Consider the following 26,807-nt stretch of genomic DNA (forward strand, 5'->3'; position numbering starts at 1 on the left):
AGTTTCTTACTATTTTTCCCCTGATATTTATTCTCCCTTACGGAAATTAAAGAACACTTTCAAAGTAAGTGAATAATCACTAGAGGCCCTCAAAGATCGCAGGGAAATCTTGCAGGGAAGAGAAGAAAAGTCGATTTCGTTCATATTCCCGATGTGACTTCCTCCTTTTACATTGTGTTTCAAAACCACTGACAACGTCGAGAGGTGATTCCTGACACCAAGGTAACACAAAAAGTATAGACCAACCTCGGGGCAGAAATGCTTCCTTTCGGATTTATACATTGCTGAAAGCATGAAAAAAAAAATTAAATTTAAAGGTTCACAGCTGCAATATTATGGGACATACGGTAGTCGGGTCGAGACTTCACTTCGGAGCAAGTAAGTGCCCCATCTAAAAATACATGTTTCAGAATCCTAAGGTAGTCACGCAACACTTTTTATAGAAGGAGTTTTTCTACGGGCATATCATTTGAAGTACGCACCAACTATCTCCATAAAAATTGTTGCGGAAGTGCCGCATGATTCTAAAACATGGATATTTGGATAGGGCACATATTAGTTCTTAAGTGAAGTCTTCACCCGATTACTCTAGGTCCCATAGTTTCGGGAGCTGTAGAGCTTTAAATTTCATTTTTTCATGTTTTCGGCAGCCTATAACTTCGGAAGGAAGCAGTATTGCACCCAAGTTGGTCTATACTCTTTTTTCTTATCTTGGTGTCAGGATCACCTCCCAAACGTTGTCAGTGTTGTTTTGAAACACCCTGTAGAACTCTGGAACTGTCACTGAATAAAAGTGTTTTTGTTTCTAAGCTATTGTCTTCCGCTGGTATCAGGAAGAACTGTGAATTTTCTTTTCATCTGAACAAAAGAAAACGTCTGCCAATGCACTGTACGCTCTTGTAACTGAATCTCGTTCATTGAAAAACGTTTGGCCTCTTTTGTATCTCCATTCACAGCGTGACTCAAGTAGCGACTATAAAAACGCAATAATTACTGGCTCTTAAAAGAATCGCAAAACTTTGCATACGTCTCTCAACAACACAATCCAGTAAAATCACATCTTTTCTTCACACAATGTTTGAGGGAAAGTCCTCATTTTTCTTAACATTTAGTCCTCAGCTTTTCTGATTTAACTAATTGTAACTTAATGAAATGCTTCTACCAAAATGTTTATCTCTTTCCACTATGTGGATGCTGAAGTAAAATATATTTCCTGCCAAATCAGTGAATATGAAGAAAGTATTCTCGAAGATCACCATCAAATGGTCGGTGCAGCATCTAGGGATTCTGGTGTTTGTGATATTCGTTCTCTGGACCATGGTTTCTTCATTAATCAACATGGAGTTTAACGAAATGGTTTCTGTAAGTAAAATTTCCATTTTTATTTATTTATTTATTTCTGTGATCTTAAAAGTTGGGTCACCCAGAGTACTCGTATTGCAAATATATTCTAGGATTTACAGGCCAACGAACTAAATCCAAAGGCCAATATTACATTCTTATAGATCAGTAGTTCTCAAAGTGGAGTCCGCGGGACGTAGTCAGGGGGTTCGCGAAGCCTAAAACTTGAAATGTGTTGTAATAAAATGGAACTCATAGCTGTTATGAAAAAAGCTTTTTTTTATTTACTAAAAAGAAAACAATTAGAAAGTATACCTACTACGTCCGTAAATTTAAATGTTTTCTACTTTACTAAATTTCTATCCCCCAAAATTTCTAAATTTCTGCTCTGTGGACCGTTATATAGGAGTTGTCTAAAGTTCCTATATAATGGTTAAGGCAACATTTAATGGCTTTCACTACCACTTTCTTATGTAAGCAGACCTTTTCTGCTCTTTGAAGTATTAAAACCTTAAAGCGAAATTGTGTTAATGTAGAATCGGTCTAAGATTGATGGTGATAAAACTTATGCCAGATTGCAATGCAATTATGGAAAAACAGAAAGGATTTCATTCTTCACATTAGTGACCCCACATTTGAAAATATTATTTATCAAGTGACTTCCTTACAAAAAAAAAGAAAGAAAAAAGGAAAAGAAAAGAAAAGAAAAGAAAGAAAGGAAAAAGAAAAAAGATTTTCAGTCTTGAAAGTTACTGTATTTTTAATTAAAATTTCGTTCACTAGGAAACAGTCATGTATCTTTAGATTAAATTACTTATTGTATTATTTTTCTTGATCTTTCTCTTGTCAGGCGTAATTCTAATTAGTATATTTTTTAAATACTATATGAAATTGGGGGTCCCCAGATCATTTTCCAAATGAACAGGAAGTCCGCGTTATCGGAAAGTTTGAGAACCACTATTATAGATTATCTACCCCTTTATGCTGTATAAGACTAGGCGTGTCTGGTAAGTAAGTCGTTTTAAATAGAAATACTAAAACAGGTTTGCCCAACCAAATTTATTTTTTCATGAAAGAGCACAATCGTAAAGTATTTTTCGACAGTTTCCAGAGACGAACATTTGTGTGGCACTAGCAGTATGAAAAACAACACAACTCCTTTGTTGAGCATTCCTCTTCTTTTGTTTGTATTGCACGCCGAAGTTTTCTCAGAGCCAGACAGTATCTTTACCGTACGGTGCGTACTTGCCGGATACTGGCGGGATGTTTCATTTAGGAAGGTTTGGACAAGTTGATCACACACCCAGATAAGTGTTTGAACGTTGGGGAAAACTATGACGAAATATAGTTTAACATATACTCTTTCACGTAAAAATAAATTTGGCGAAACTGTTCTAGTATTTTTATTTTCAAAATGGTATTTACTTTCCGGAAACACCTCGTGTATGTTGCACTACAACCGATTATTTTTTTATTATAACAACAGTCAAAGTTTAAATTATTTTCTTTACTGTGCCTGTATTGTCACGCAATATCAAAAATATGTTCATTTAACGGTTTGATAAAGGTAATGATGAAACCGGTAAAATTTGTTTCGATGGAAATGAACTGCACAATAATTTATCTGTTTCGAAGTCTACAATATCAGCATTTAATAAGAAGGATAATATTAATACTCTTAATTATGTGGTGTGTTTTCCGGGAAAACAGATTTGTCAAACCTATTCAAAATAATAATATATTCTAACTATTCTAGCAGGCACGTAGCCAAGGGGTGGGTCCGGGGGGTCCGGACCCCCCCCCCCTTCGGAATAGAAATTAAAAAATATTAAGGAAATATGAAACAAAAAGAAAAAAGAAAAGAAGAACCAGTATTAAAAATAAAAGGTTCATTCCCGTTGTGCCTACTTCCCGTTCTGCCTACAGACCCTCCAGCACTTTAAAGAAAATATTTTTAATTATCTTATCTCTAGGCAGAACGGTAATTCCCGTTGTGCCTACTTCCCGTTGTGCCTACTCTTTCGAGACGGGGAATTATGTGCAGGGAGGAATTTTTGTAGGGAATATTTCTTTAGTATTTCTAAAAGCTTCTGTAAAAACAACCACCACCTCTACAAGTTTCATCATACATGGAAAATTGGTTGACTCAGTTGCAAGAATGTTAGACATTGTATGTGAAACAAACATTAAAAAAAAAAAAAAAGATCTAATATCAAGCAATTTCAGAACAAAATTTTATTTGGGTTTCCAGTAGTTTACCTCCAGCATGCTAAGACTTGCAGTACTAAAAAATGCCACAGTTCACATCCCCAAGACATGTCTGGCCAACTATTAAACAAACAACGCAAGAGGATGCATAAGGCGGCCTTTAAAAAGAGTGTTTGTCTCCATCATATCTCTTTCCTCGAATTGATTGATTCAGTTGCCAGTAACCCGTTTGACATTGTATCTGAAACGAACACGAAACAGACTTACTTCGGGCTAATATCAATTCATTTCACAACCGAATTTTAATCGGTTTTCCAGTAGTTTATCTCCTACTCTAAATAGTCATGAAACTTCTCTGCGTTTTGTACTTCCGGGGCATTTTCCTGGAGATGCAGGAACATGTCACCCACTTGCTCCACTGGCACAAGTGGTAGTGCAGCAGCACGTCTTATCCACTTCCTGACCTCTTTGTCTTCTTCATAAAAAGTGGACAACCCCAATGACTGAACTTTCCTCCATAAACATTGAGTGTAATGGAAGAAACACCCACGAATGGCTGCATCCGGAAAAACACCAGTAACGGCATTGATTACCGCTCTTTCAAAGTCTATAATCACTGTAGTAGGATTAAAGGAAAGACCATTTGCAGAAGCCGCATCTTTAATGAGAAGCAGCATCCTACGATAGTCTTCCTCTTTCTTAGAAGGCAATAAACAAAATAGAAACGGAAAAGTCTGCCCCAAATATGTCCCATGTATGGTGTACAGCTGCTGATATATACGGGGAGCTGCTTTAAAAGTACCATCCATCCAAACTGTCTTTGTGGTTGAAAGCTTCCGTAAATTTCCGGTTGTCCCAAAGACCTGCAGAATATAATATTAATATTTAGCTCCCCTAATATATTGATAATTATTAGTGTATTAGCTAATTAACATATTAACAAACTTATTAAATTCAAACAAAATATATATTTAATATTGAATTTTCAGACATGCTGCAAGCTTGAAGTGTGATGACCAGCATACTTAATTCTAGCTAAAAATTTAAGGATGCATACTTGAATGTTAAAGTTATCTAAAGCTCGTGCCCAGAATATAATACAATTGAAATCCCTTATTTGAATCAGTTAATTGTATTAGTACACCTCTGGCTCCAAAACTAAACTTTGAGGATCCTATTAAGTAAATTCAAACTAGATGATATTAATTAATGTCTGTAAACTTAACACTGCTAACATTAAGTACTTTACGAAAGTTATTGTAATTAAAATTGAATAATAATAAATTCAGTTACCAATAATAAATTCAGTTAGCAAGTAAGATAACATTTAAAATATATGATGAAATTTAAAGGAATAGTTATTCTTCTTACAGAATCTATTAGAATAACTAAAGAAAAAATCCCTAGAAAAGATCCCTCCCTGCACAGAATTCCCCGTCTCGAAAGAGTAGGCAGAACGGGAAGTAGGCACAACGGGAATTACCGTTCTGCCTACAGATAAGATCATTAAAAATATTTTCTACAAAGTGCTGGAGGGCCTGTAGGCATAACGGGAAGTAGGCACAACGGGAAGACACCAAATAAAAAGCCACAGCAAGCGTTCGGTTACTCTTTCTTATGAGGAGCTATGTGTGAAGGAAACGGGGGAATTCAATTAAAAATATATATTATTGTAATGGAACATACCGAATTCCATCTAGTTCCATGCTAATCCTGTGAACTACAAATGACGATCGATAAACTGGTTCGAACAGACAGACTCTCAGGTAGAACTTAAGAAATGCTCCCAATCACCAATAATATGAGCATGGCAACATAGATTCCAGTTACACTTGTTGAAGAAATTTTCAATTTCGCGGCAACATTAATCCATTTTATAGGATGTGTTTACTGCCGAAAGAGATCTCGTTGCCATCCTTGACGGCATTAAATGAAGATGAGAAAAAGAAGAAGAAAGAAGACAACAACTGAGTTCGAATGACCTCGGGAGATGGTATCTTTTGCAATTCGTTTTACATATTGTTTTACACGAGATTTCTTCATAGTTTGTTATTAAAATACTTACTAACATATCCTCAGTTTATTGTCTTAACAAACTAATATGGGTATGTTGCCAGTAAAATAGTTTAGATGGATCGAGCCCCTGGTGTGTAACCACAGTATTTCATGTCACGCCCCCCCTAATTACGAAATACTGACTAAACGGACCAAAATATGTTGCCAGTAAAATAGTTTAGTATGGTCGGTGTGATAACCACAGTATTTCGCCACGGACCCCCCCTATTACGAAATACTGGCTACGTGCCTGATTCTAGTAATCCACGTGTCGAAATAGTGTTGGTGTAGTTAGAGCTTTCTAATCAGGTCAATAAAACAACAGTATCAGCAGACCGAGCTTGTAATGGCCGAAATTTGTGCACATGTTGACTTAAAAAGTACTTCTCATTTCCCCACAAAACGGTTCTGGAAATAAGACTCTTCTTCAGCAACGAGGAGCACAAAAAGTATGGGAAACAAGGCAATAGTCTATAATCAGTAATGTTTTGTGTTATCTTCATTTAATTAAGATACATTATACGTTTCGTGGTTCTAACTTTAAGGGTACCGTTAGACCGAAATTTTCTTATTTCATTCTTCTCTTTTCCTCCTTAGACGGGACGGAAAAAGCAAAACATACACATTGTCTTACATCCAACCAGGTCATACTGCATGCTAAATCAAGCTTCATATCTCGTCTCCTGTTCAAAAATCATTTTTCTAGTAGACAACTAAAAGGACAACGGACTGGTAGGATACTCATACACGCACACATAGCAGATCTGCTTCTCCATGACGTTTAAAACAAGGTTGGAAATCTCAAAGCGACTTCACTGCAAATGCGTTGTTGCTGCCTGAGTCTCAGAGAAATTTTTGAGCGTTTTTATAACTAATTCTGATTTGACTCTGAGTGTGGGAAGGCTGAAATTGGAAAATTTTGGTATAGTCGTACTCTTCGAAGCAGTGATGATTTAAGATGATTTCTCCTGGGGGAGTTTAGTATACTAGAGGTAAATAGTAATGCGAAGAGTTCTAGACCGGAAGTACACCGACAATTCACATTGAGTCCAGCCGAAGATATGGCATTGGGGGGAATTTCGTAGCTCGGGAAGGGAATTTCCCCTGGACTAGCCCCGTGAAATGATCGCTGGTTAGAAATAAGCTGAAAACAACATGCAAAAACTTTCACAGAACGACCATATCACTAGTAAAAAGTGCCCAAGCATGAATAAATTCTAATTTCGCTTAGATTTCTAATTAGCCAAACTATTTTCAAACATATCTATCTTACGATCAAGAAAAACATGAACTGAGAATTGTAATTTTTGAAGTAGTGGTGATGGCTTGGAGAGATTTCTAAATGCACTTTTTATATTAACTCGAGGACGTCGAATCCTTTGGAACAATGTCTAAACATATGTGTTCATGCATGCCTAGGAAAGTAATCTCAAATCTGGGGGAAAAAAATAAATAGAAACATAATACGTTAAAAATAATTACATTGGATTTAGCACCCTCGAATTAGTACAAAATCCCATTTAGACATTTACACATAAAGTGCTAGAAGCGAAACACGTTGCTTGCATTGGTAACGCCCGCGAAGTGTATACATTTTTATTTGGGAAACGTAGAAGAAAGAAAACTTTAGGTAGGCGAAAGAAAAGGTGGGGAAGAGTATAAAGGAAGAGCTTAGAGAGAAGCATAATTACAATTCAGAGTAGATTGGCTTGTTACATGATCTAATAAAACACAAAAAATACTGTTTCCGGCTGTGAACCATCTTGCTTCTGATGTTACAGAGTTTGTTAGTTAGAATCAGCACATAGATGCTTAAAAATCCAGTCAAGACCTCCTGGGTCTCAGAAGTCAAATTAAGCACAAAAAAGAAATACTAAATAATGCATTTATACAAATGTTTTTTTAAACGTATATACGATATGAACGATTGAAAATTTATTTTGTCTTTATTAGAAATCAATCTACTCAACAAAGCTGTACAACGTATTACGGAAGTGTGGGAGGGATGCTTCAACAATCAACTTTACAGGTAAGTGAAGACAGGGTCCTATTGGATTAAAGTATTGCACTTCGAAAATTATTTACTCAATACGTTGGCAAGTTTTGAAGAGTTATACTGAGAATATATAATCATCCAACTGAATAACTTTTCTCACTTATTTTAATTTTTGCTTTACATCACAAGGTTGTGATTGATTTCTGAATCTGTGTTATGATTGACTCTTATTCGATACGTCAAAATAGATTTATATACCGCTTGAGCCAAGTAAATGTTTATGCGAGGGAAGTTGTGTTTTGGAGTAGGACCTATGCTAACACTGTAGAGTTTAATGATTCATTGTATCATTGTGTTATTTAGACTTATTGGAAATATAACATAGTGTATAATTGGTGTTAAGATTCAAAGAGGCAGTGGTAGACCGTTTACATCTGGTGTGTGGCGTCCCTGGTTCGATCCCTGACTGAGTAAGTTTCTGGTGGACAGCAATGTGTCGGTGGGTACTCCTGTTTCCTCTCATATTTTCAGTTCAACAATCATTCAGTTGCCTTAATCATCCGTCTCCCTTAGCCTAATCGTGCGACGTTAAACTGATGTATTTGATTTTCTTTTACGAGGTGTAACAATAGCTATTATTTAAGGGAGCACAATAAAGTAATTGTTGGATCACAATAAAGTGAAAAATTAGTGGAGAATTTGGCTTATTGTATGTCGTGTATATCATTTACCTTGCTATCTTCGGCCAGCAGTGTTACTGATAGCAAGAGTTAGTATGTAATTCATTAGCTTTTACTACGAACTAAGCGGTTATCTACAAACATTTCTGGTCTGACACTGAAATGTAGGACATGGCATATAGTACCATCTATGGAAGACATCATGTATCAGTTTGAACTCTGTAGCTACATCAGTATGTCCGTCAAGCTGGCCAGCACAAATTTCAAATTTAAACCAAAAACTTACCAAAAATTTGTACCCAATATGTACCAATTTGTACCAGCAAAATTACAAATTGTACACCCACCAATTTTTTTAAATGATTTTTTTACGGCGGGCAACTTTGATGTTAAGCTGGCCTTATTTTTCTTTCCAATTCGAATCAAAACGGTGCCAAAAATTTGTACCCAATGTGAACCATCAAAATTGGAATTTGTACCCCACCAATTTCGAAAAATTTGAATCTTTGATGACGGGTCAAGCTGGCTCGCCCAACATATTATTTTCTCCAATTCGAATTAAAACGGTACCAAAAACTTGTATTCAATATGTACCAATAAGTAACACTAAAATTAAAATTTGTACTCCCACAAATTTCGAGAAATTTTATTTTTTGATGGCGGTTTAATCTGGCCCGCACAACGCATTTTCCTGCTAATTCGAATCAAAATGGTACAAAAAATTTGTACACAATATGTACCAATTTGTAAAACCAAAATTAGAATTTGTAGCCTCACCAATTTCGAAAAATGTGAATTTCTTATGGCGAGCCAGCTTGCTGTCAAGCTGGCAAGCTCAACGTATTACTTTTTCCAATTCGAATTAAAACAGTACCAAAAACTTGTATTCAATATGTACTAATATGTACCAGTAAATTTAGAATTTGCACCCCCACCAATTTCATGAAATTTTAATTTTTGATGGCGGGTCAATCTGCCCCGCACTACGCATTTTCCTCCTAATTTGAGTCAAAATGGTACGAAAAATTTGTACTCAATCTGTACTATTTTGTATTACTAAAATTAGAACTTGTACCTCCATCAATTTCGAAAAATTTAAATTTTTTATGGCGGGTCAAGCTAATAGCTGTTGGGAGTTTTGATGTACAATCTACCGCCTTCCCAATGAATTGCTTCTGATAATGCTTTCTTTTATTCTTTCTAGCATGGCCGAAAGAATACCGTCGGTCAGCTTGATTCGCCATAAAATATTCAAATTCCTCGAAATTGGTGTGGGCCATATTCTAATTTTGCTGGTGCGAATTGGTACATATTGGGTTCAAATCTTTGATACCATTTTGATTCCAATTGGAAAGAAAACTAACTTGGACAGGCATGCTTAACCCGTCATCAATTTTTTTTTAAATTGGTGGGGGTACAAATTTTAATTTTGGTGGTACATATTGGGTACAAATTTTTGTGACTGTTTTGGTTCAAATTAGAAAGAAAAATACATTGTGCGGGCCAATTTGACATCAAGCTGGCTGGCCGACAAAATTTTTTTTTTTAAATTGGTGGGGGTACAAATTCTAATTTTATTAGTAAAAATTGGTACATAATGGGTACAAAATTTTGGTACTGTTTCTGTTCGAATTGGAAAGAACAATATATCGTGCGAGCCAGCTTGGTGTCAAGCTTGCCTGCCGTCATAAAATTAAAATTTTTCGAAATTGGTGAGGGTACAAATTATAATTTTGGTGGTACAAATTGGTACATATCGGGTACAAATTTTTGTGTCTGTTTTGGTTCAAATTAGAACGAAAAATAAATTGTGCGGGCCAATTTGACGTCAAGCTGGCAAGCCATCAAGAATTCAAATTTTTCTAAATTGGTGGGGGTACAAATTCTAATTTTGGTGGTACAAATTGGTACATATTAGGTACAAGTTTTTGGTAAGGTTTCGGTTTGAATTTGAAATTTGTGCGGGCCAGCTTGACGGACATGCGTCAGTTCTTTGGAAACTGTCATTTTAATCAGCCGCTGTGATTTGAGCTCACTTATTGCATGACAATGCTTCAGTCCATTCGGTTGTTGTTATCAAGGCTGTTGTGCTTAAATCTGGGCTGTATGGTGAGTGCTGAATCTTCTCGAAGACACAATCTTTCAATGCAGCCTCGACAACAGCAGCATGTGCACTAGAGCATTGTCATGGAGTAAGCGAGTTCAACGCACAACGGCTTTGATTAAAATGACTTCTCCAACGAAATGACGCAGTTAGAGTTGAAACTAACGCATTATTTCTTTCATAGATGGCACTATATGCCACGAACAGCTTATTACCAGTGGCCCGATATTTCAGTACCAGCCCTAAAACGTTTACAAATACCCTCACACTATCAAGTAACATCTTTACCTGAATTTTAAATATAATAATAATAAGGATACAAGAATTCCATAAAGAAGTTTATAAAAAATTTGCGTAGTCCATTCGTGAATTCATTAGTTGCAAACAGCTAACTCGTCTTATCCCTTCCAATCACTCTGACCCTCCTCTTAAAGACATATTCTGTAGTTATCCATTGGTGAATTGGAAATTGCTGCAACATCATATTATAATACACTGTAACTTGTTAGTATAAAGTGATCAGTCTCTTGGTAGTTGTTGTAACCTGAATACCCTTGTAAAATTGGTAAACAAAAGTTATGTTGTTTGCTTGGTATTTTCTTTTGTCTTTCAGATGCCTTCGAAATGTTTCTAACAGAAAAGGTTTTGTCCAAGGAAGACGACAACCTCAAGGTACGTATCTCAATCATTGACATAACAAGAATTTGATGAATTTGATATAAAGAGAAATAGTGTGTTACAGAGCAATTGTTAATTAACCCTCGAGACGCCAAAATATTTTGCATTCCACAAAGAGCGATGATGAGATCAGTTTTAAGCCGTGCATATTTCTCATTACAACTGAGAGTCTTTTACACAATAGAAGCAAAATATGCCATTGCCAAATATTTGTTTATATATTTTCTTCGATTGATTGGTCAAAGCACCAGTTAATTGCAATACGTATTTAGAAATTGTAAGTCACGGATCAGAAAAGGAGCTCAAGTTTTCTCGCTTGTTCATGAAATACTCCAGAGGTATTTTTGAAAACGATAGACAAAGAAGGTTAGTGATTATGTTGGTATAAATCATTGTCATTAACATATAGCTGGTATACATCAATGTTTAGGAAAATTTCCTAATATTTTCAACCTACACAAAATGCCAAGACCTCTATAGTTTGTCAATTCCCTAAATAAATAATAGATGTCCAACTTTTTCTGGAGGTTCCTACATGGAACTTCAGGGTATGCGCAATAGTTTATGTCAGAAGAAAAATCTGTGTCTTTGTGTATTTTGACTCAATCTTAGTGTCCCGAAAGTTAAGCATATGCAGATAATTGATCATCTGAGGCATCCTTGTATTATGGAGCATTGATTTATACAGAGAATGATCTTGATGTTTTGTTTAAAGTGAACAAAATTTTTAATAGTTCTATTTTAGTGTTTTTTTCTTCAAGTTTCGTTAAATACCCGTTGCTGTCTGAAATGAACTTACATACATAAATACTACTCGTAAGTTTTACTGTAGTGGAGTAGAATTGTCCTTCAATGATATTTAGTAAATATTTAATACAAATACACGATAGAAATATTTCGTTTAACAGGTTTGGAGGTTCAAATTTTAAACTTGATAGGCAATAACTATAAAAATAAAGGTCACGGTTGAGACATATCTAATATGCAGGTAGATCCTGAGCTTAGTGGGCAAATGAAATATTATGTTTTGCAGGACTTTGATTCGTGAGTTATTGGCCATCAAATTTAAGGTTAGTGTGTAAATGAGTACTCGGTAACGGAAAGCCTATATACACCATAATATCATACCTAGGTATAGCCTCGCTGCTGAACGGGACGTTAAACTCAAACTCAACTATAATAAGTATTAGATTTTGCCTGGTACTATTACTACATCACGATTTCTTTCTAAAAGTGACGAATTTCATGGGTCGAGTTTTACTGAAAGTTCTTGATTCTACTGGTTCCAAACTGAACTTCAATAAACGAATAGTAACTGGGGAACAATAACTCTACACACCACTATACGTCATGCGTCTACTAATTATGTGGAGATTTACTAACACGTCAAGTTTAATCAATTGTTGTTGTCGGTTCCGGAAGTTTAGTGTCCTTTTCATCACCAAAGCTACAAGAGACTCGTACCTACAGTTTAATTATAACGGGATTAAATTTCAGAGCTTACTCGTGTTTCATTAATTATTGGAAAATAAATATGTAAATCATCGAAATAATACCCTACTAATAAGGTGCATTGGCTGAATGGTAGAGAACACATCTTCAAAGCATGGAGTCCATAGTTCAATTCCAATTCTGAGTTTGAGATGGAAAATTTGAAGAGAAAGCAATAAGTGACATAGTACACCAAAGCGGAAGACTAGTGCTAATACAGATAGACACATAGTACTGATAAGTAGTAGTATGTACTTAATCAAGAATCTCTCGAAACCCCTATTTTATAAAAGGATTTTTTGAAAAGTATAGAAATAAATTTTCACGCCATACAGCGGCTTGGGCGAACATAATGGTAAGCACCACTTCAGATGAAATTGAGTTCTAGGTGGAATGACTTGGAACCGGACCACAGAACAGTATGTAGGTAATTTAGTTTCAGAGATATGTAGATGCAAATGGTACGAGGAACTTGTTTGGTATGTGTCATTGCATTAAATTGAAAGGAAAAGTGAACCTTCTCTTCCAATTTACTCGAAAGTTAGAAAATGTAACATTCCATTATGTTCCCCCGAACCGGTCATTTCTAAAATAGTGACTTGAGCGCTCCTTGAGAGAGCATCCGTGATCAGAGACGTAGTTTATAATTCAGTGTTCAGAGTAGTTATACGTCATATATGAGATATTAGTATAATATTAACTTAAATAATGTTAAAATGTACAGCAAATACTTGTTTTCATTAATTATTCTTATCTTTTACAGTGTTTTGGTTTCTGTGTTCTGAAACGATTGGGCGTTGTAAGTAGAATTTCTAACATACGAAATATAGTTATACATATATAGGCAGAATCAACTATATTGAGTGATTTCAAATGAGTCATCGCTTAGAAGGACGATAAAATGAATATAATTAATAACCATGTATGTGAGGTTTGGAACTACAGAGATGCAACTAAAAGAATTATCTCAGACAGATTATCCGAGACATAATTATAGACATTATATGAAAATATAAATAGACAATATTTTAGGGAAAATTAGGAAATATATTTGAGATAAAGATCAGTCATAATGATAAGAGAAATTATTTGAAAGAGATTAGATAAATTTTTGAAAGCATTATTAAAATTATCTTATATATACTAATAAGAGATATATATAAATTATTTTGAAATAATTAGAGATCATTTAAAAGATAACAAGTGAAATTATTTAAGGTATTAAGATATTATTCAAATATCATTAGAGATATTTTAGTAGTAATTAAACATGTAACTAGATATATTGTATTGATAAGAAATATCACTTAACCCTTTTGTGGGCAGTGGGAAACATACTAAGGGAGCCTAGGTATGCATTTATTTGCTGCACTGGGAAGTGATATTCCCATTAGTTATAAGTCTTTTCACTATGGAAATGAAAATTATACTCGAGAAATGGTTTCGTTTCTTTGGTTTGAGTGTGTGATGGGGAGCATAGAGGAGGTATCGTCCCATCCCTTGTTGAAACATTCGCCCACGAAAGGGTTAAAATTGAAAGAGATATTATTTAAAATCTTAGAAGATCATTTTACAAGTAATTAGAGAGAATTTACAATATATATTTTTAAGAAGCAATTAAAAACTACTTCATCTATAATTGCTGAGATTGCCTTGATAAATTAGAGATCATTTAAACGATAAATAAGATAGATTGTTTAAGGAACAAGTACAGAGTACATTTTAAGATGAATAGATATTTTAGAGATAATTAGAGATGCTAGAGATTTTAAGGATTAAGTAAAGAAATTGTTTCTTAATTATTAGATTTTTAAAAAAAAATGATAATTAGAAACATTATTTGAGAGATAAGTACTATGAGGAAAGGGCAGCCCCGGCTTGACCTTCCTTTGTTCGATTCCAGACGCTAGTCCATGATCCGTACGAATTCGGCGAACAAACTTTCAATAAACAATTTTTTAAACATTCCCTATAGTACTCAGTTTCTGTTTGAGAAACACTTTATTATCATCTAACTTACAAGGCAGGGTACCACGGTGTAACACATCGATTGTGATAAGATTGCACAGACATAGAAAACATCGATAGAGAAGCGACACGTATATTTTTACATCGGCCAACAAGCGCATTCAAAGGGTAAAATAGGGGCATAAAAATGGGATCAAAATAGAGATTATGTGGAATATAGCGAGAACGAGAAGAGATTTCGAAAAAGGTTAAAGGTACGAAATACTACCCATACTGTATGCAAGCCAATGAGGCAAAACGCACCCACGCGAAGAAAGCAGAACATCCAGAAATGAATGAATCACGTGTACAACATTGTCACAATGTGTTACGGAAATAAACGAAAAGGGTGGTAAGGAGTAACAAAAAAGAAGAAACGAAAACAGAAAATACGTGTTTTTGGTTTGGGTGCACACGTCGCCCCAAAGACAAAGATTCATCTCAATACACGAAGATAGAAGAACATGCAAGAAGGATGGAAACGCCGTTCGTATAGACAGCCAGAGAGACAGTACTGCGCAGTGTGTTGCATATGTCGCGTAATGGGAACAAAAATGCATAGCACAGTTGTAGAATGTAATACCAGGTGGAACACATACGTAAGATAAACAGCAACAGTAATATCAGTACCACGCATGAGTATCAAAATTACATCGCTACGAAAATACTCGTACAACATAACACTAATAGTAACATTTTTGTGTTTGTTTTATTGCTGCGTACACATATTTTCGTTTCCAACATCCATCTCATCTTTGTTCTCATTCCCATCGTTGTTCCGATATATGCAACCCACTGCGCAGTATTGCCTCGCTGGCTGTCTATACGAATGGCGTTTGCATCCTTCCTGCGTGTTCTCCCATCTTCGTGTATTGAGATGAATCTGTGTCTCTTTCGCATACGGGTGACGTATGCACCCAAAGCAAAAATATGTACTTTCTGTTTTCGTTTCTTCTTTCTTCCTGCTCATCGCCAAACGCTTCGCTTATTTCCGTAACACATTGTCACAATGTGTATACGTGATTGGTATATTTCCGGATGTTCTGCTTTCTTCGCATGGGTGTGTTCTACCTCATTGCCTTGCGTCAACTATGGGTAATATTTCGTGCATGTAATCTTTTCTGATATCTCTTCTCGTTCTCGCTATATTCCACATAATCTCAATTTTGACCCCATTTTTATGACCCTATTTGACCCTTTCAATGCTCTTGTTGGCCGATATAAAAATAATACATCTCGCTTCTTTTTTGATGTTCTGTATGTCTGTGCAATCTCATCACAATCGGCGTGTTACACCGGGGTTCCCTGCCTTGTTAGTATTTTTTAATGAATCACTCTACTCGACGAGTTTCTTTCCTACCGACAGGCTTTCCTATTTTCTACTAATATACATACCTTTTTCTTTCTCTTTTATAGTGAGAGTGCATATTTTCTGTTACAACTTACAAGGAAGCTTTACATGTGTTGGTGAATTATAACTTTATTATGTTAACATCGGAAATTGCCAGATTTACTTTATTGCTTTAGGAAATGCTGATAACCACTGAAGGAGCTCAGCGACTGCAGACATTAACTCCGTGCACTGACCATAAACATATCCACTTGATGAGCTCCGTATCCTTACATGTCCAAACCATCTCAGTCTGCTTGCAAGCAGTCTTTCTACTGCTCATCTCACTTTTATGATTCCCGGATCACTTCATTCTTAATTGTGTCCTTCCGCGTCACTCCACACATCCACCACAGCATTTTCATCTCCACAACTTCTGTTCCTCTCTCTTTTTCGTCGTTCAATATTCCTCTCCGTATATGGCAGGTCTTACTAATGTTTTATAAACATTTTCTTTAAGGCGTATTGGTACCTTACAGTCACATGATACTCCTGCAGCTTCTCTCCACTTCATCCAACAGCTGCTAATTCTGCTGTTTACATCTTCTATTCCTCATTTTCCTGCAGTATTAATCGTAGTACTTGGATTCCCTCGTCATTACAACTTCTTCGTCCAGTCATATTCTTCTGTTCTCGGTGACATTTTTCCTGAAAGATAAGTATTCTGTCTTGGTTTTACTAATTCTAAGCCCTTTGCTTTCCAGGAATCTAGTTTCTCTAGTAGTTGCCTTGATCTCACTTTGCCAGCACGGTGTCATCCGCAAATAGCATATTCCAAGGTACTAACTTTTGGGTATCCTTTGTAAGTTCGTCTATTATAATTGCAAAAAAAGGCTTAAACTAGATCACCTGATGAAGTGCCAATTTAATTGTGAAGTTTTCGGTTATTCCACAAGTGCTCTTCACTCTTGTCCTACATCCATGATGCATATCTTGAATTATACAGGCGAATTTGTTCGGAACACACTTCTTCTTCAGTGTTTACCAAGATAGATCTTGTAGTACTCTATCAAACGCTTTCTCTAGGCCGATGAAAACCACATGAAGGTCCTTCTGATATTCTTTGTGCTTTTCCATTAGCATCCTAAGTGCAAATATTGCAGCCGTTGTTGTTTGTCCTTTCATGAAACCAAAGTGGTTGTCTGTTATTTCGATATGTTCCCTCAATCTTGCTTCTATCGCTCTCCCCCAGAGCTTCATTGCCTGACTTATTTAGGAAGTAAAATAAATAACAGGATTTTCAATAATATCATGAATTATGTGGAAAGAAAATAGGTGAAATCTATCATCAATGAATTGTGATTTTTTTTCAATTGATTTGTTTACAATTCTCAAATGAGCATTGTAAATAATAATGTTAGCGCAGGGTAAGTAATAATAATCAAGGCGAAAATCTTATTAAAGAAAACCAATTCAAAATTAGGAAAATGGTTCAATCATTGATGTATTTGATAGGTTCAGGTACTAAGCCTTCCACCTGCTAATTACATTTTAGTCAAGCGTGTATAATAGAGCTCAAGGTTGCTACCACTAAATAGTGAGCTTCTGAACAATTACGAAAATAAAAGGTATTCGTAGAATACTAATAGAGGAAGTCATAGCAAAGGATGCCACTGAACATATCCTGCGTTAGACCCAATTTTCAATTCCTAGATTTAATTTCGTATACTATTGTCTAATATCTTATGTGTTTTTATTCCACACGGGCATGTTTATTCCTGTAGGGAATTTTTTTAGGAGTGCAGTCTATTCCATTTCCTCCTTTCTAAAAAAAGTTATATATATTAATGTTGCAGTTCCACATGCCAGCGTTATGTAACGTAATTATGTAACAATGTAAGATACGAAACTATGTAATGTATAGGGCTCGAGGGATAGCATGAGCTATGTCCTTGAAATCCGCAAGCAACACACTTGAAAGGAACGGGCAATCCTAATAGTGTTACTAACTGCCACAACAATGAACTAGAATTTGGCGATTTGAAGTATTTCTAGGAAGGGATGACAGACACACTTTGAATCAATCTGCAGCCTTCCTTTTCTTATCTTCATTTCGAAATATCTGAACAATAAATTAGCCTATTTATTTAATAAGATGTAAAAGTGCACTTGGTGGAATAAAGGTTTCCTTACTCGTTCATTGTTTATTTTTTAAATGAGGAAGCTAAAGTAAGTAAAACTTACATCACATAACACAACCTATATTGCAATTCATTCATTCTGGGGACCACGACTCATGTCCTCGCCTTAGGGAAATCGTGGCTACAGACCTGTCAACTCCTCCCCCCTCATACAAGGAAATTTGTCATTTTTGAAGGTAAAACAAAGTGGTTCTATTAGTACCCTCCTTCCGGGCAGGGACGTACACAAGGGGTGGGTCCTGCGGGTCCGGACCTCCCGAAATTTCGACTTTTGTGTAAATTTAGCCTAATTTTAATATAAAATACCCTCATATTTAGTTTGGACACCTCCCACAATAAATTCCTGCGTATGTTACTGCTCCCGGGTTAGTTATTTATGACATAGATGGGGGGCGTCTTGAGAGACACATGAAGAAGCCAAACCGGACACAGTGTTCTTGTGTTCAGTGAAGTGTGATTCGTTGTGTATAGTTCTGTGTTGTTTTCCCTTATGTTGGAGGTTAGTATCAGCATGAGTTAGAAATACTACCAAAAAATCTTCCTCCTCTCTCCACTGTCACCCTCGTAGCGAATAGCGTTCTTCCCACCACCCGCTTCTCATAGCTCATGCTATCTCTCGCGCTCTGTACGATATCAAATTTATCCAATTTTGTATACTTTTGTATTAGCAGAATCGTAGTGTTGTGTGAGATTTTAAAATAGCCAAGTGATTGGCATCTGGTTATAAGATAATACATTAATATTAGAATTCGGTTTCGGTACTCGTGTGGATAAGAGTACTCCATTGATTACAAAGTCTCATCACTTTGTCTTCTGAAGTTGCCACGCTAAGAGAAAAAATGTAACCACCATTAATTACCTGAAGTAAAAATCACATTTTTGGATTTAACTGGTTATATAATACTAGTGTGATTACGAACTGCAAATAACAATTGCAATGAGAGAAAACTGAGAGTATTTTTTTTTTTTTTTTTTTTTTTTTACTTTTTGTCTCTCGTCTGCTGTATTATAGACCATCTGTACGGACCATATCTCGTTTTAACTCCCAATTATATTAATGTTTTAATACTTTTGAAAAATTTGATACTGTTCATTCGTGGAACTGTTCTAATGATAGGAATGTTTCCTGGTTTTAACATTTTAGTGAACTATCGAATATGAATTTATAGATTACAATTTTTCAATCAAAACTTTTTCGGAAATAGCAAATATTACGTTAAAAAAATAGGTCTAATAATTTAAACATTTTATTGTGTTCTGTTTGTAAAGGTTTCAAACAGAAGAATTAACTGGAAGTTCATCTGGAGAAAGGTTTCGATACACAGCGACGAGGATGTGAGTTTGCAGGCTCTGAAAACACCTCTGGAGAAGTGCTATGTAAAGACCAAGTACAATCTACGAGGTAATGTTAAGGGTTGACCGCAGTCTTAATTTGTCTCACATTATTGTTAGATCTTCTGAATTGCGTTAAAAAACTTACTTAATAGTCGTATTACACAAGCGTTCACACTTTCTCGTAATTAGCATAAGTACCGTACACGACCGTAGATTTACGGTAACTTGTACTGAGTTTCAATAACATTTAATGAGTTTCAATATGAAGCTATACAACCCAAAGTTGTTCACGTGGTGTACACGTCAAACTGTTACTTGTTTCACATACATTCAGTATCCCAATAGGACCTTCCATCATCCCCTAATCAACCTATTAAACTCGTAACTGATAAATCTGCCATTTATGGCTAGAATATTAAATCTCTATAGTTCTGAAGTCTACCCCACTTCTACATTGTGAAACGAAATTCACTTGTAGGCCTATTCAAATAATACCCTAGTAAGTATATTTTCTTTTTTCAAACTATGTTTCAGTTCTTCTACTCTTTGTCCAACTTTCGGTAACGCTTCCCCATTAGATTCTCGACTTATCTAGGTAATTTCATCAGTTCTTTTCTAGAACGATTAGAGTCGTTTTCATCTATATTGCTTAAGACATTGTTTCTTCCCTGTAGAATACTGTACCTTATATAGCATTTGATGTGTGCTTCAAGTAAGTTAATATAACAGTCCACAAGTTACACTTTTCATCTTCCCACAAATGTATTTCGCCATTCCTATTCTCACTTTTATTTTCTGTTTACAACTACCTCTTCAGTGATAATACTACCTTGTTGTTAATTAAAATAAATTTTTCGATAAAGAGAAATAAATCCACTCACCGATCAATGCACGCCATCTTCTAACAACACAACTCTATCTCTATGATACCCAAAACTGTGACATGCTGAAGAGTTCTTGTAATTGTGTGGGTAAAGCAACGCTGTACTGTCTTCTGTAGTTTTTGCTTAATCCCAGATCGTGTCCCCTAAAATCATTCCTCCAATTTCTCGAAACGTGCGGGAGCTGTGTTGAAGCAGATCAGTTTGGATTTCCTCATTGATCGGTTGATTAGTATCTGAAGTCCCTTTTCAGCATCGAGATCATAGAAGACAGGTCTTTTGCGTAAAGGCAGATTCGAAGGCACGGTCGACACTATGTGGTCTATAATTACCCTGACGAAGAATAAAACATCAATAAAGCGCAGCATCACTTAATCTTATTTCCACTCGAACATAGCTTAATATTGTGATAACTTATGTGCAATCGTATTACTGTTTTATGTTAATTTTCTTTCCATTTACATGAGTAGGCCTACTTGTCAATACAATTTTTAATTTGGAAATTCTTAGTATTTGTACTGATTAAGATTATTAATTTTATTAATTACATTGATGGAGAATGTTTTTCATTAATTGCTTTCCCGTTTTCAGGTTTGACAGACATGTGCTTCTCTACTTCCATGTTCGTTTCTTGCCTGACGAGTGCCACCAACACAAACGTAAGTCTAGTAGAGTGTTTGCTGATATTTAGTATGTCTCCTACGATTGTTTCTCGTTTTTCATTATTTAAAATATTTGGTAGAATCCAGTCTAAGGACGTACCTTCGACCTTGTTGATTTATGTAAATAATAAGGTAAAACCATTAAATATATTTTATATATATATATATATATATATATATATATATATATATATATATATATATATATATATATATATACTATATATTAATTTTCATGATTTAATTAATAAGGTTTATGTAATCTATTAGGTCTGGCCAGACAGAGAAAGAGAGAGAGAGAGAGGATAACTGGTGTGTAGAATTTTGTTCATAGTTGTATATGCTAACTTTTTTTCTTTTCTCTAACGTACTTTCTCTTTTAGCATTGGTGACTGTAAATTTAGAATGGAACTATCTAGAAGCTCGGAGGCTTTGCCTACCCAAGCTGTCTTTTTATTAGCTAAAATATAAACCTCTTAAAAAAAGGGAAAGAAAAGCGTCACCGACCATATAAAAGACGAGCCTCAGTCGTATTTTTTTTTTTTTTTTAGAAGATGGTCAGGAGGGCTAAGTGATGTCCTTTTGATTTTTTTTTTTTTTTTTGTTTTGTTTTGTTTTCTGGTAGGGAACTATCTAAATGATAGTTGCAAAGAGAAGGAATTTTGTCTGGGCCTGAGTGATGGCCGTAGAATTTATTTTGTAAAGACAACGAATTTAGTTGTAGGGAAGGCCTGAATGATGGTCTCTTCAGAAGCGTTGAATTGACTGAGTTCTGAATTTTAATTTCTAATATACAGAATTACTAGATATTATTATATTAGGCTAAAGAAGACCTGAATGATGGTGTTCTTTTTAGGAAAGTTAACCTTCTATGTTCACAAGAGAAAAAGGTTTATATATATATATATATATATATATATATATATATATATATAAACTGATGAAAAGTTGGAGTCGTCTTTCTTGATAGAAGTAGGTCATCGGTCGAAGCTGGTTCGAACTGACGGACAGCGGGTTTCCGATTATAGGAAATTGGGAGTCTGTGGTGCTGGGTGATGCACCAACGCATTGAAATATTTAAGCACCGAAATGAAGATATTTTTAATCAAAAGATACTAATGTTATTTAGTTAAGGCTGAAAGAAGCTCAATTGCAGAATTTTGATATAATACATATATTTTTGCCCTATTTTCTGTAAATAAAATAATATAAATTCTACCAGTTATATATATTTGATTTCAAAAATCTCAGAGTAAATCCTACAACCTTAGTTTGATAGATTAAGATTAGATTTCAGCTTAAACCTTCGGTTGTAGGAGAAGAAGAGGAGAAAGACAATTAATTGCTTTACTAAAGGTAAGATAAGAGCAATGCTTTATGAGAGAAGCATTATATTTAATTATGTTGGACTGGTTTACACGCAATGCACTTGAAGTAATGGAGAAGAACAGGTAAACCACTACACCAGATTGCAATTGTGGATTTCTCAATGAACGTGGAAATAAATGTTAGACAATACTTATATTAATATTTATTTCGCACAGACGCAATACCAACAAAAATATTGAATCTTTAATACAAGCTTATTTCGATGTTTTATACCTCAACAGACGGGTATGCCGGGTGGACTAAAGGAGACGCTGATGATGATAAATAAATGGAATAGTGGAATGAATAAAGTAGGAGGATACAGGAGAACCCCGACAAAACCCACAAACACGGTATTTGTTCACCACAGAGCCCACTTGGCGACCCAGGGACTCCACGCACCAGAGGTGAACGCTCTACCACTGAGCCACCATGCCCCCAAGTTGGTTAGAAGCAGTTGAAAATGAACACTGACGGTTGCAGCAGCAACGGAGCCATTAACAGGTTTCTAAAGAAGCTTAGGAAACAAAGAAGTAATGCAAGGTATTAGTTTGCCAGGAGAAGGAAACCTTTATTGAGGATGAGTGATATGACCGGATAATGTGAACTCAGTTTCGAAAAAAATGAACATAAAAATAGAATAAATATATATCTAAGTTGTGCATATAAGCTCGCACAAGAAAAATAAATTTTGTTGACACCTGGGAACTGAAACACTGACCCCGCATCACCATGTTGAACATGCTACATCTGGCTAGCCATAGCTCCTCATGGATTGTAGTGGTAGTGAGTTGAATACTTCTTTCTATTTGTTAATTAATTTCATCAGTATTTCCAACTCGTAGGAATATAAAGGAAACTAAAAACAATGAGGCGTCTTTGTTATCTGTCTCCACTGTAATTCGACTCACCTCGTGTCCTGAAATAAAATACATAACGAGATCCCTTAAGAGCACATGAATGTCTGTCTAGCCATGCGGTGAGCTTATTAGCCAATGATGAATGGCCAGTGAATCTGATTGCTTATATCAGTCACTGCTGTAGATGTATTAAACTAATGTTTTTTAGTGGTATTTAATAATTTAAGGTCTATTTTTATATGGTAAATTTAAGTTTGAAACCATCTACACGCTTTAGTGTTCAAACCCATGTTAAACAGTTTTATGTATTCGGCGCACAACGATTTAAAGTATTTATAGGACTGCTTCCACGAAATATAATTCAGTTCAGTATATTCTTCTGATTTTCTCGAACAACTGCAAATGAAAGCAATCATAAATAAAACCAGTATCTTTGGCCACCATGCCATGTGGTTCTTGTTACTTATAAACAAGAGAAATAGTTAACAACTTCGCCGCTTGCACAGGTAAATTAAACGGTAATACGACCAATGCACATGGAAATCAAGTTCACGTTTTAGCCATATTCGAAATTTTTCATCTTTCATATCTATTTGAACCCCCTTTAAGATCTTAAAAGAATCATCTCTAGATATAGTAAAATGCAAATGTAATGCAAAATCAACATTTACTCCATGTACGTACGAGTACCGTACAGATTCCGTCTCTTTTCTCAGAACTTCGGTAATTGGATATAATTCCGTTGTACTTTGAATGCCGCATACACTTTTAGGGTCGAATGATATTTACTAGAGAGATCCCTCCTCTCTCGATTACAGAGCCTTCGTCGTGGAACATCCGGGTTCGATTCTCGGCAGGAGCTCGTGTCGTACGGACCCCACATTAGAATGTTGGTCCCCATTTTATGTAGCATTGGTACTATACGGGATGCTAAACTAAATGAACCAAAACACTGATATTTGATGTGAGTGAAATGTTTTATTTGAGGAGCAAATGCAAATTATTGAAGACATTGAGCTTTAGTTATTTTTGCTCGAATAGCACACAGAGATGAGTTCGCTAGCATAACTCCAGTAGGGCCTCCGACTGTAAATAAGAAAATAAATCCCAGAGTTCATAGAATTGAAGAAGACTAAGCTATTCGTGCTCCATGAAAGCATATATTTTCAAGGAAAAGGTATGAATATAATATATTAATTATTCGCTCATTTTTGCGTTCACTTTCACCACTGTTAGTGCTCTCAAACGGGTCGGGTCAGGTCAACTCGGGTCGGGTTGTCGGGTCGGGTCAGTCGGGTCAGCTCGGGTCGGGTTATTCAGGTCGGGTTATCGGGTCGGGTCAATCGGGTCAGCTGGGGTCGGGTTGTCTGGTCGGGTCAATAAGGTCGGGTTATATCGGGTCAGTCGGGTCAGTTCACTTTGGTCAACTGAGTTTACGTTGAGCTTAAACTCAGCTGGAGTCGAAAGCTGCTGTTTTTCACTAGCTGCCTAATTAAAAATAGCAATCTTCAATTGATTTTATAGAAGACATAAATCTATTTTGAACACTTGCAGCTAGTGTTTTTATGGTAAATGCTTATTTTTGTACTTGTGTGCACTTTAATTTGTAAATGTTGAAGATTGATTTTACCAATCGACTGTAATATTGATATCTACGCCAATATGGAGTCTGGATTTAGAACAAAACTAGAAGTTGTTTAAGCAAGGCCAAAAGAAAGATTGGATATGGACGACCAAGCCCAAACAGGGATGCGGTGGCTCAGTGGTAGGGAATTCATCTCTGGTGCATGATGTCCATGGTTCGAGTAGGCTTTGTGGTGGAGAAACGCCGTGTAGTGGGTTTTCTCGGGGTTCTCCTGTTTCCTCTCACTTTCTTCATTAAACCATTTCATTCATTTCTCATGATCACCGTATCCCTTAGCCTCGGTGCAGAATCGAGGGACCTTAAACTGAATATTTCATTTTATTTCACCAAGCCCAAGGACATCGATACAAGATAAAGATTGCATATGCAAGACGAATTGCATAGTAATCTTGCTCTTGGCCTTGGTTTGGTGATCACCAATCAGCGATGAGCATATTTTCTTGCTTTCAGTATAGTATGAAAGACCATAATCAAAGCAGACACTTGGTCTTCATTTGTACCGATGAGGCGAGCATTCTTGGCTCTTGTATAGCATGAAAGTCCACCAAGACTACGAAATGCAGAACCAAGACTTGACTGCAAGACAAAGAATAAGACGCAGTATTGATGACCAAGACCCATGGAGCGAATTGTTTGAATTTCATTTGTTGCTGAAAGTGATGAAATAAAATTAGTACTTTATAATTAAATATCGTACTGTATTTTTAAATTTTAAATTACAAAATTCATATTATATATCTTCTTACGTGCAACTATATATACTGTAAAATACGTTTTAATTACCGAGAAAGAAAAATCAAAGTGGCACGGGTCCCGGAATCATAAGAACCTATTTTGGAATGAAAGTTGAAGGGTTGGGAAAAATCACAGGTGTTCTCCTGTTTCCTCAACCCTTATCATTGTAGTTAAACGATTTTCTTTTGTCTCCGCCAAGAGACTCTTGCTATTGCCTTCCGAGAAGACCCCCTGCCGTCCAAGCAGGTGAGAACACTGACCTTAAATAAGAATTTCGTCACATAGAACTAAAGCAAGAAAAAAAATTCTCCTACGTCGGACATTGGTATCAGTTACAAAAAGAAATAATCAAACCTCAAAAATGCAAAATATTCATTAAGATGCATATACAAATCCCCTGCTTGATCTAGCTAGTGGTTAACGTGTAAGACTTCGGTACACGTGGATCGGGTTGACCCGACCCGACCCGACTCGGATCGGTTCAGCTCGGGTCGGGTTGTCGGGTCGGGGCAGTCGGGTCAACTCGGGTCGGGTTGTCGGGTCGGGTCAGTGGGGTAAGCTCGGGTCGGATTGTCAGGTCGGGTTATTCGGGTCGGGTCAATCGGGTCAGCTCGGGTCGGCTTGTCGTTTCAGGTGAATCAGGTCGGATCACGGTTCGGGTCAGTCGGGTCATCGGTTCGGGTCAGTCAATTCGGGTCACGGGTCGGGTTGGGTCGGTCTTCAACCCGACCCGTTGAGAGCACTAACCACTGTGGCTGTATGAGATTGAACGTACAGTTTAAAGTCAGTCTGAATCACTATTCAAGTTTGATCCGACACAGGCACCATTGCTGTGAGTCCAAACTGTGGCCACGTAAATTTAAAAAAACTAGGACGTTAACCATTTGGTTAGAAAATGTAGTCTCAACATTTCCTTGTCCTACTCACTACTCTCAAATCCAAGTGACATTACATAAACCAAATTTCCCAAATCCTCGCATGATTTAACAAGGAAAGCAAATCGTTGACTGTCTTCTACATGTTATTCTTAAGGTTATTTCATCTCTCATTTATAAACCATGTTGGGAGTGGAAAAATGTACCGTAGAAGGATATTTAAATTTGAGGATTTTAATGTTAGACATTTTTTTAATCTTTGCAGACGACTCGTGCCATGTTTGAGATCCTGAGCAGGTAGCAGACTAGTCTTGGCTCTCACTCCTTTTGTACAATATACGTCAATTTTTAGTTA

The 26,807-nt window shown here is 36.1% G+C and overlaps 1 protein-coding gene across 1 annotated transcript; it reads left to right on the top strand.

Moving 5' to 3' along the window:
* Window positions 1–1,091: 1,091 nt before the first annotated feature.
* On the top strand, window positions 1,092–26,807 carry LOC145691523 (uncharacterized). The gene is made up of 7 exons (XM_081766933.1): window positions 1,092–1,362; window positions 7,558–7,633; window positions 10,998–11,056; window positions 13,317–13,352; window positions 19,361–19,493; window positions 20,899–20,966; window positions 26,718–26,807. Exons 1-7 carry the CDS (start codon window positions 1,231–1,233, stop codon window positions 26,751–26,753), a joined length of 540 nt encoding a protein of 179 aa, XP_081623059.1. The 5' UTR covers window positions 1,092–1,230; the 3' UTR covers window positions 26,754–26,807.

Source organism: Thermobia domestica, chromosome 8 (genome assembly GCF_964235325.1).
Source record: "Thermobia domestica chromosome 8, izTheDome1.hap1.1, whole genome shotgun sequence".
Taxonomy (NCBI): Eukaryota; Metazoa; Arthropoda; class Insecta; order Zygentoma; family Lepismatidae; genus Thermobia; species Thermobia domestica.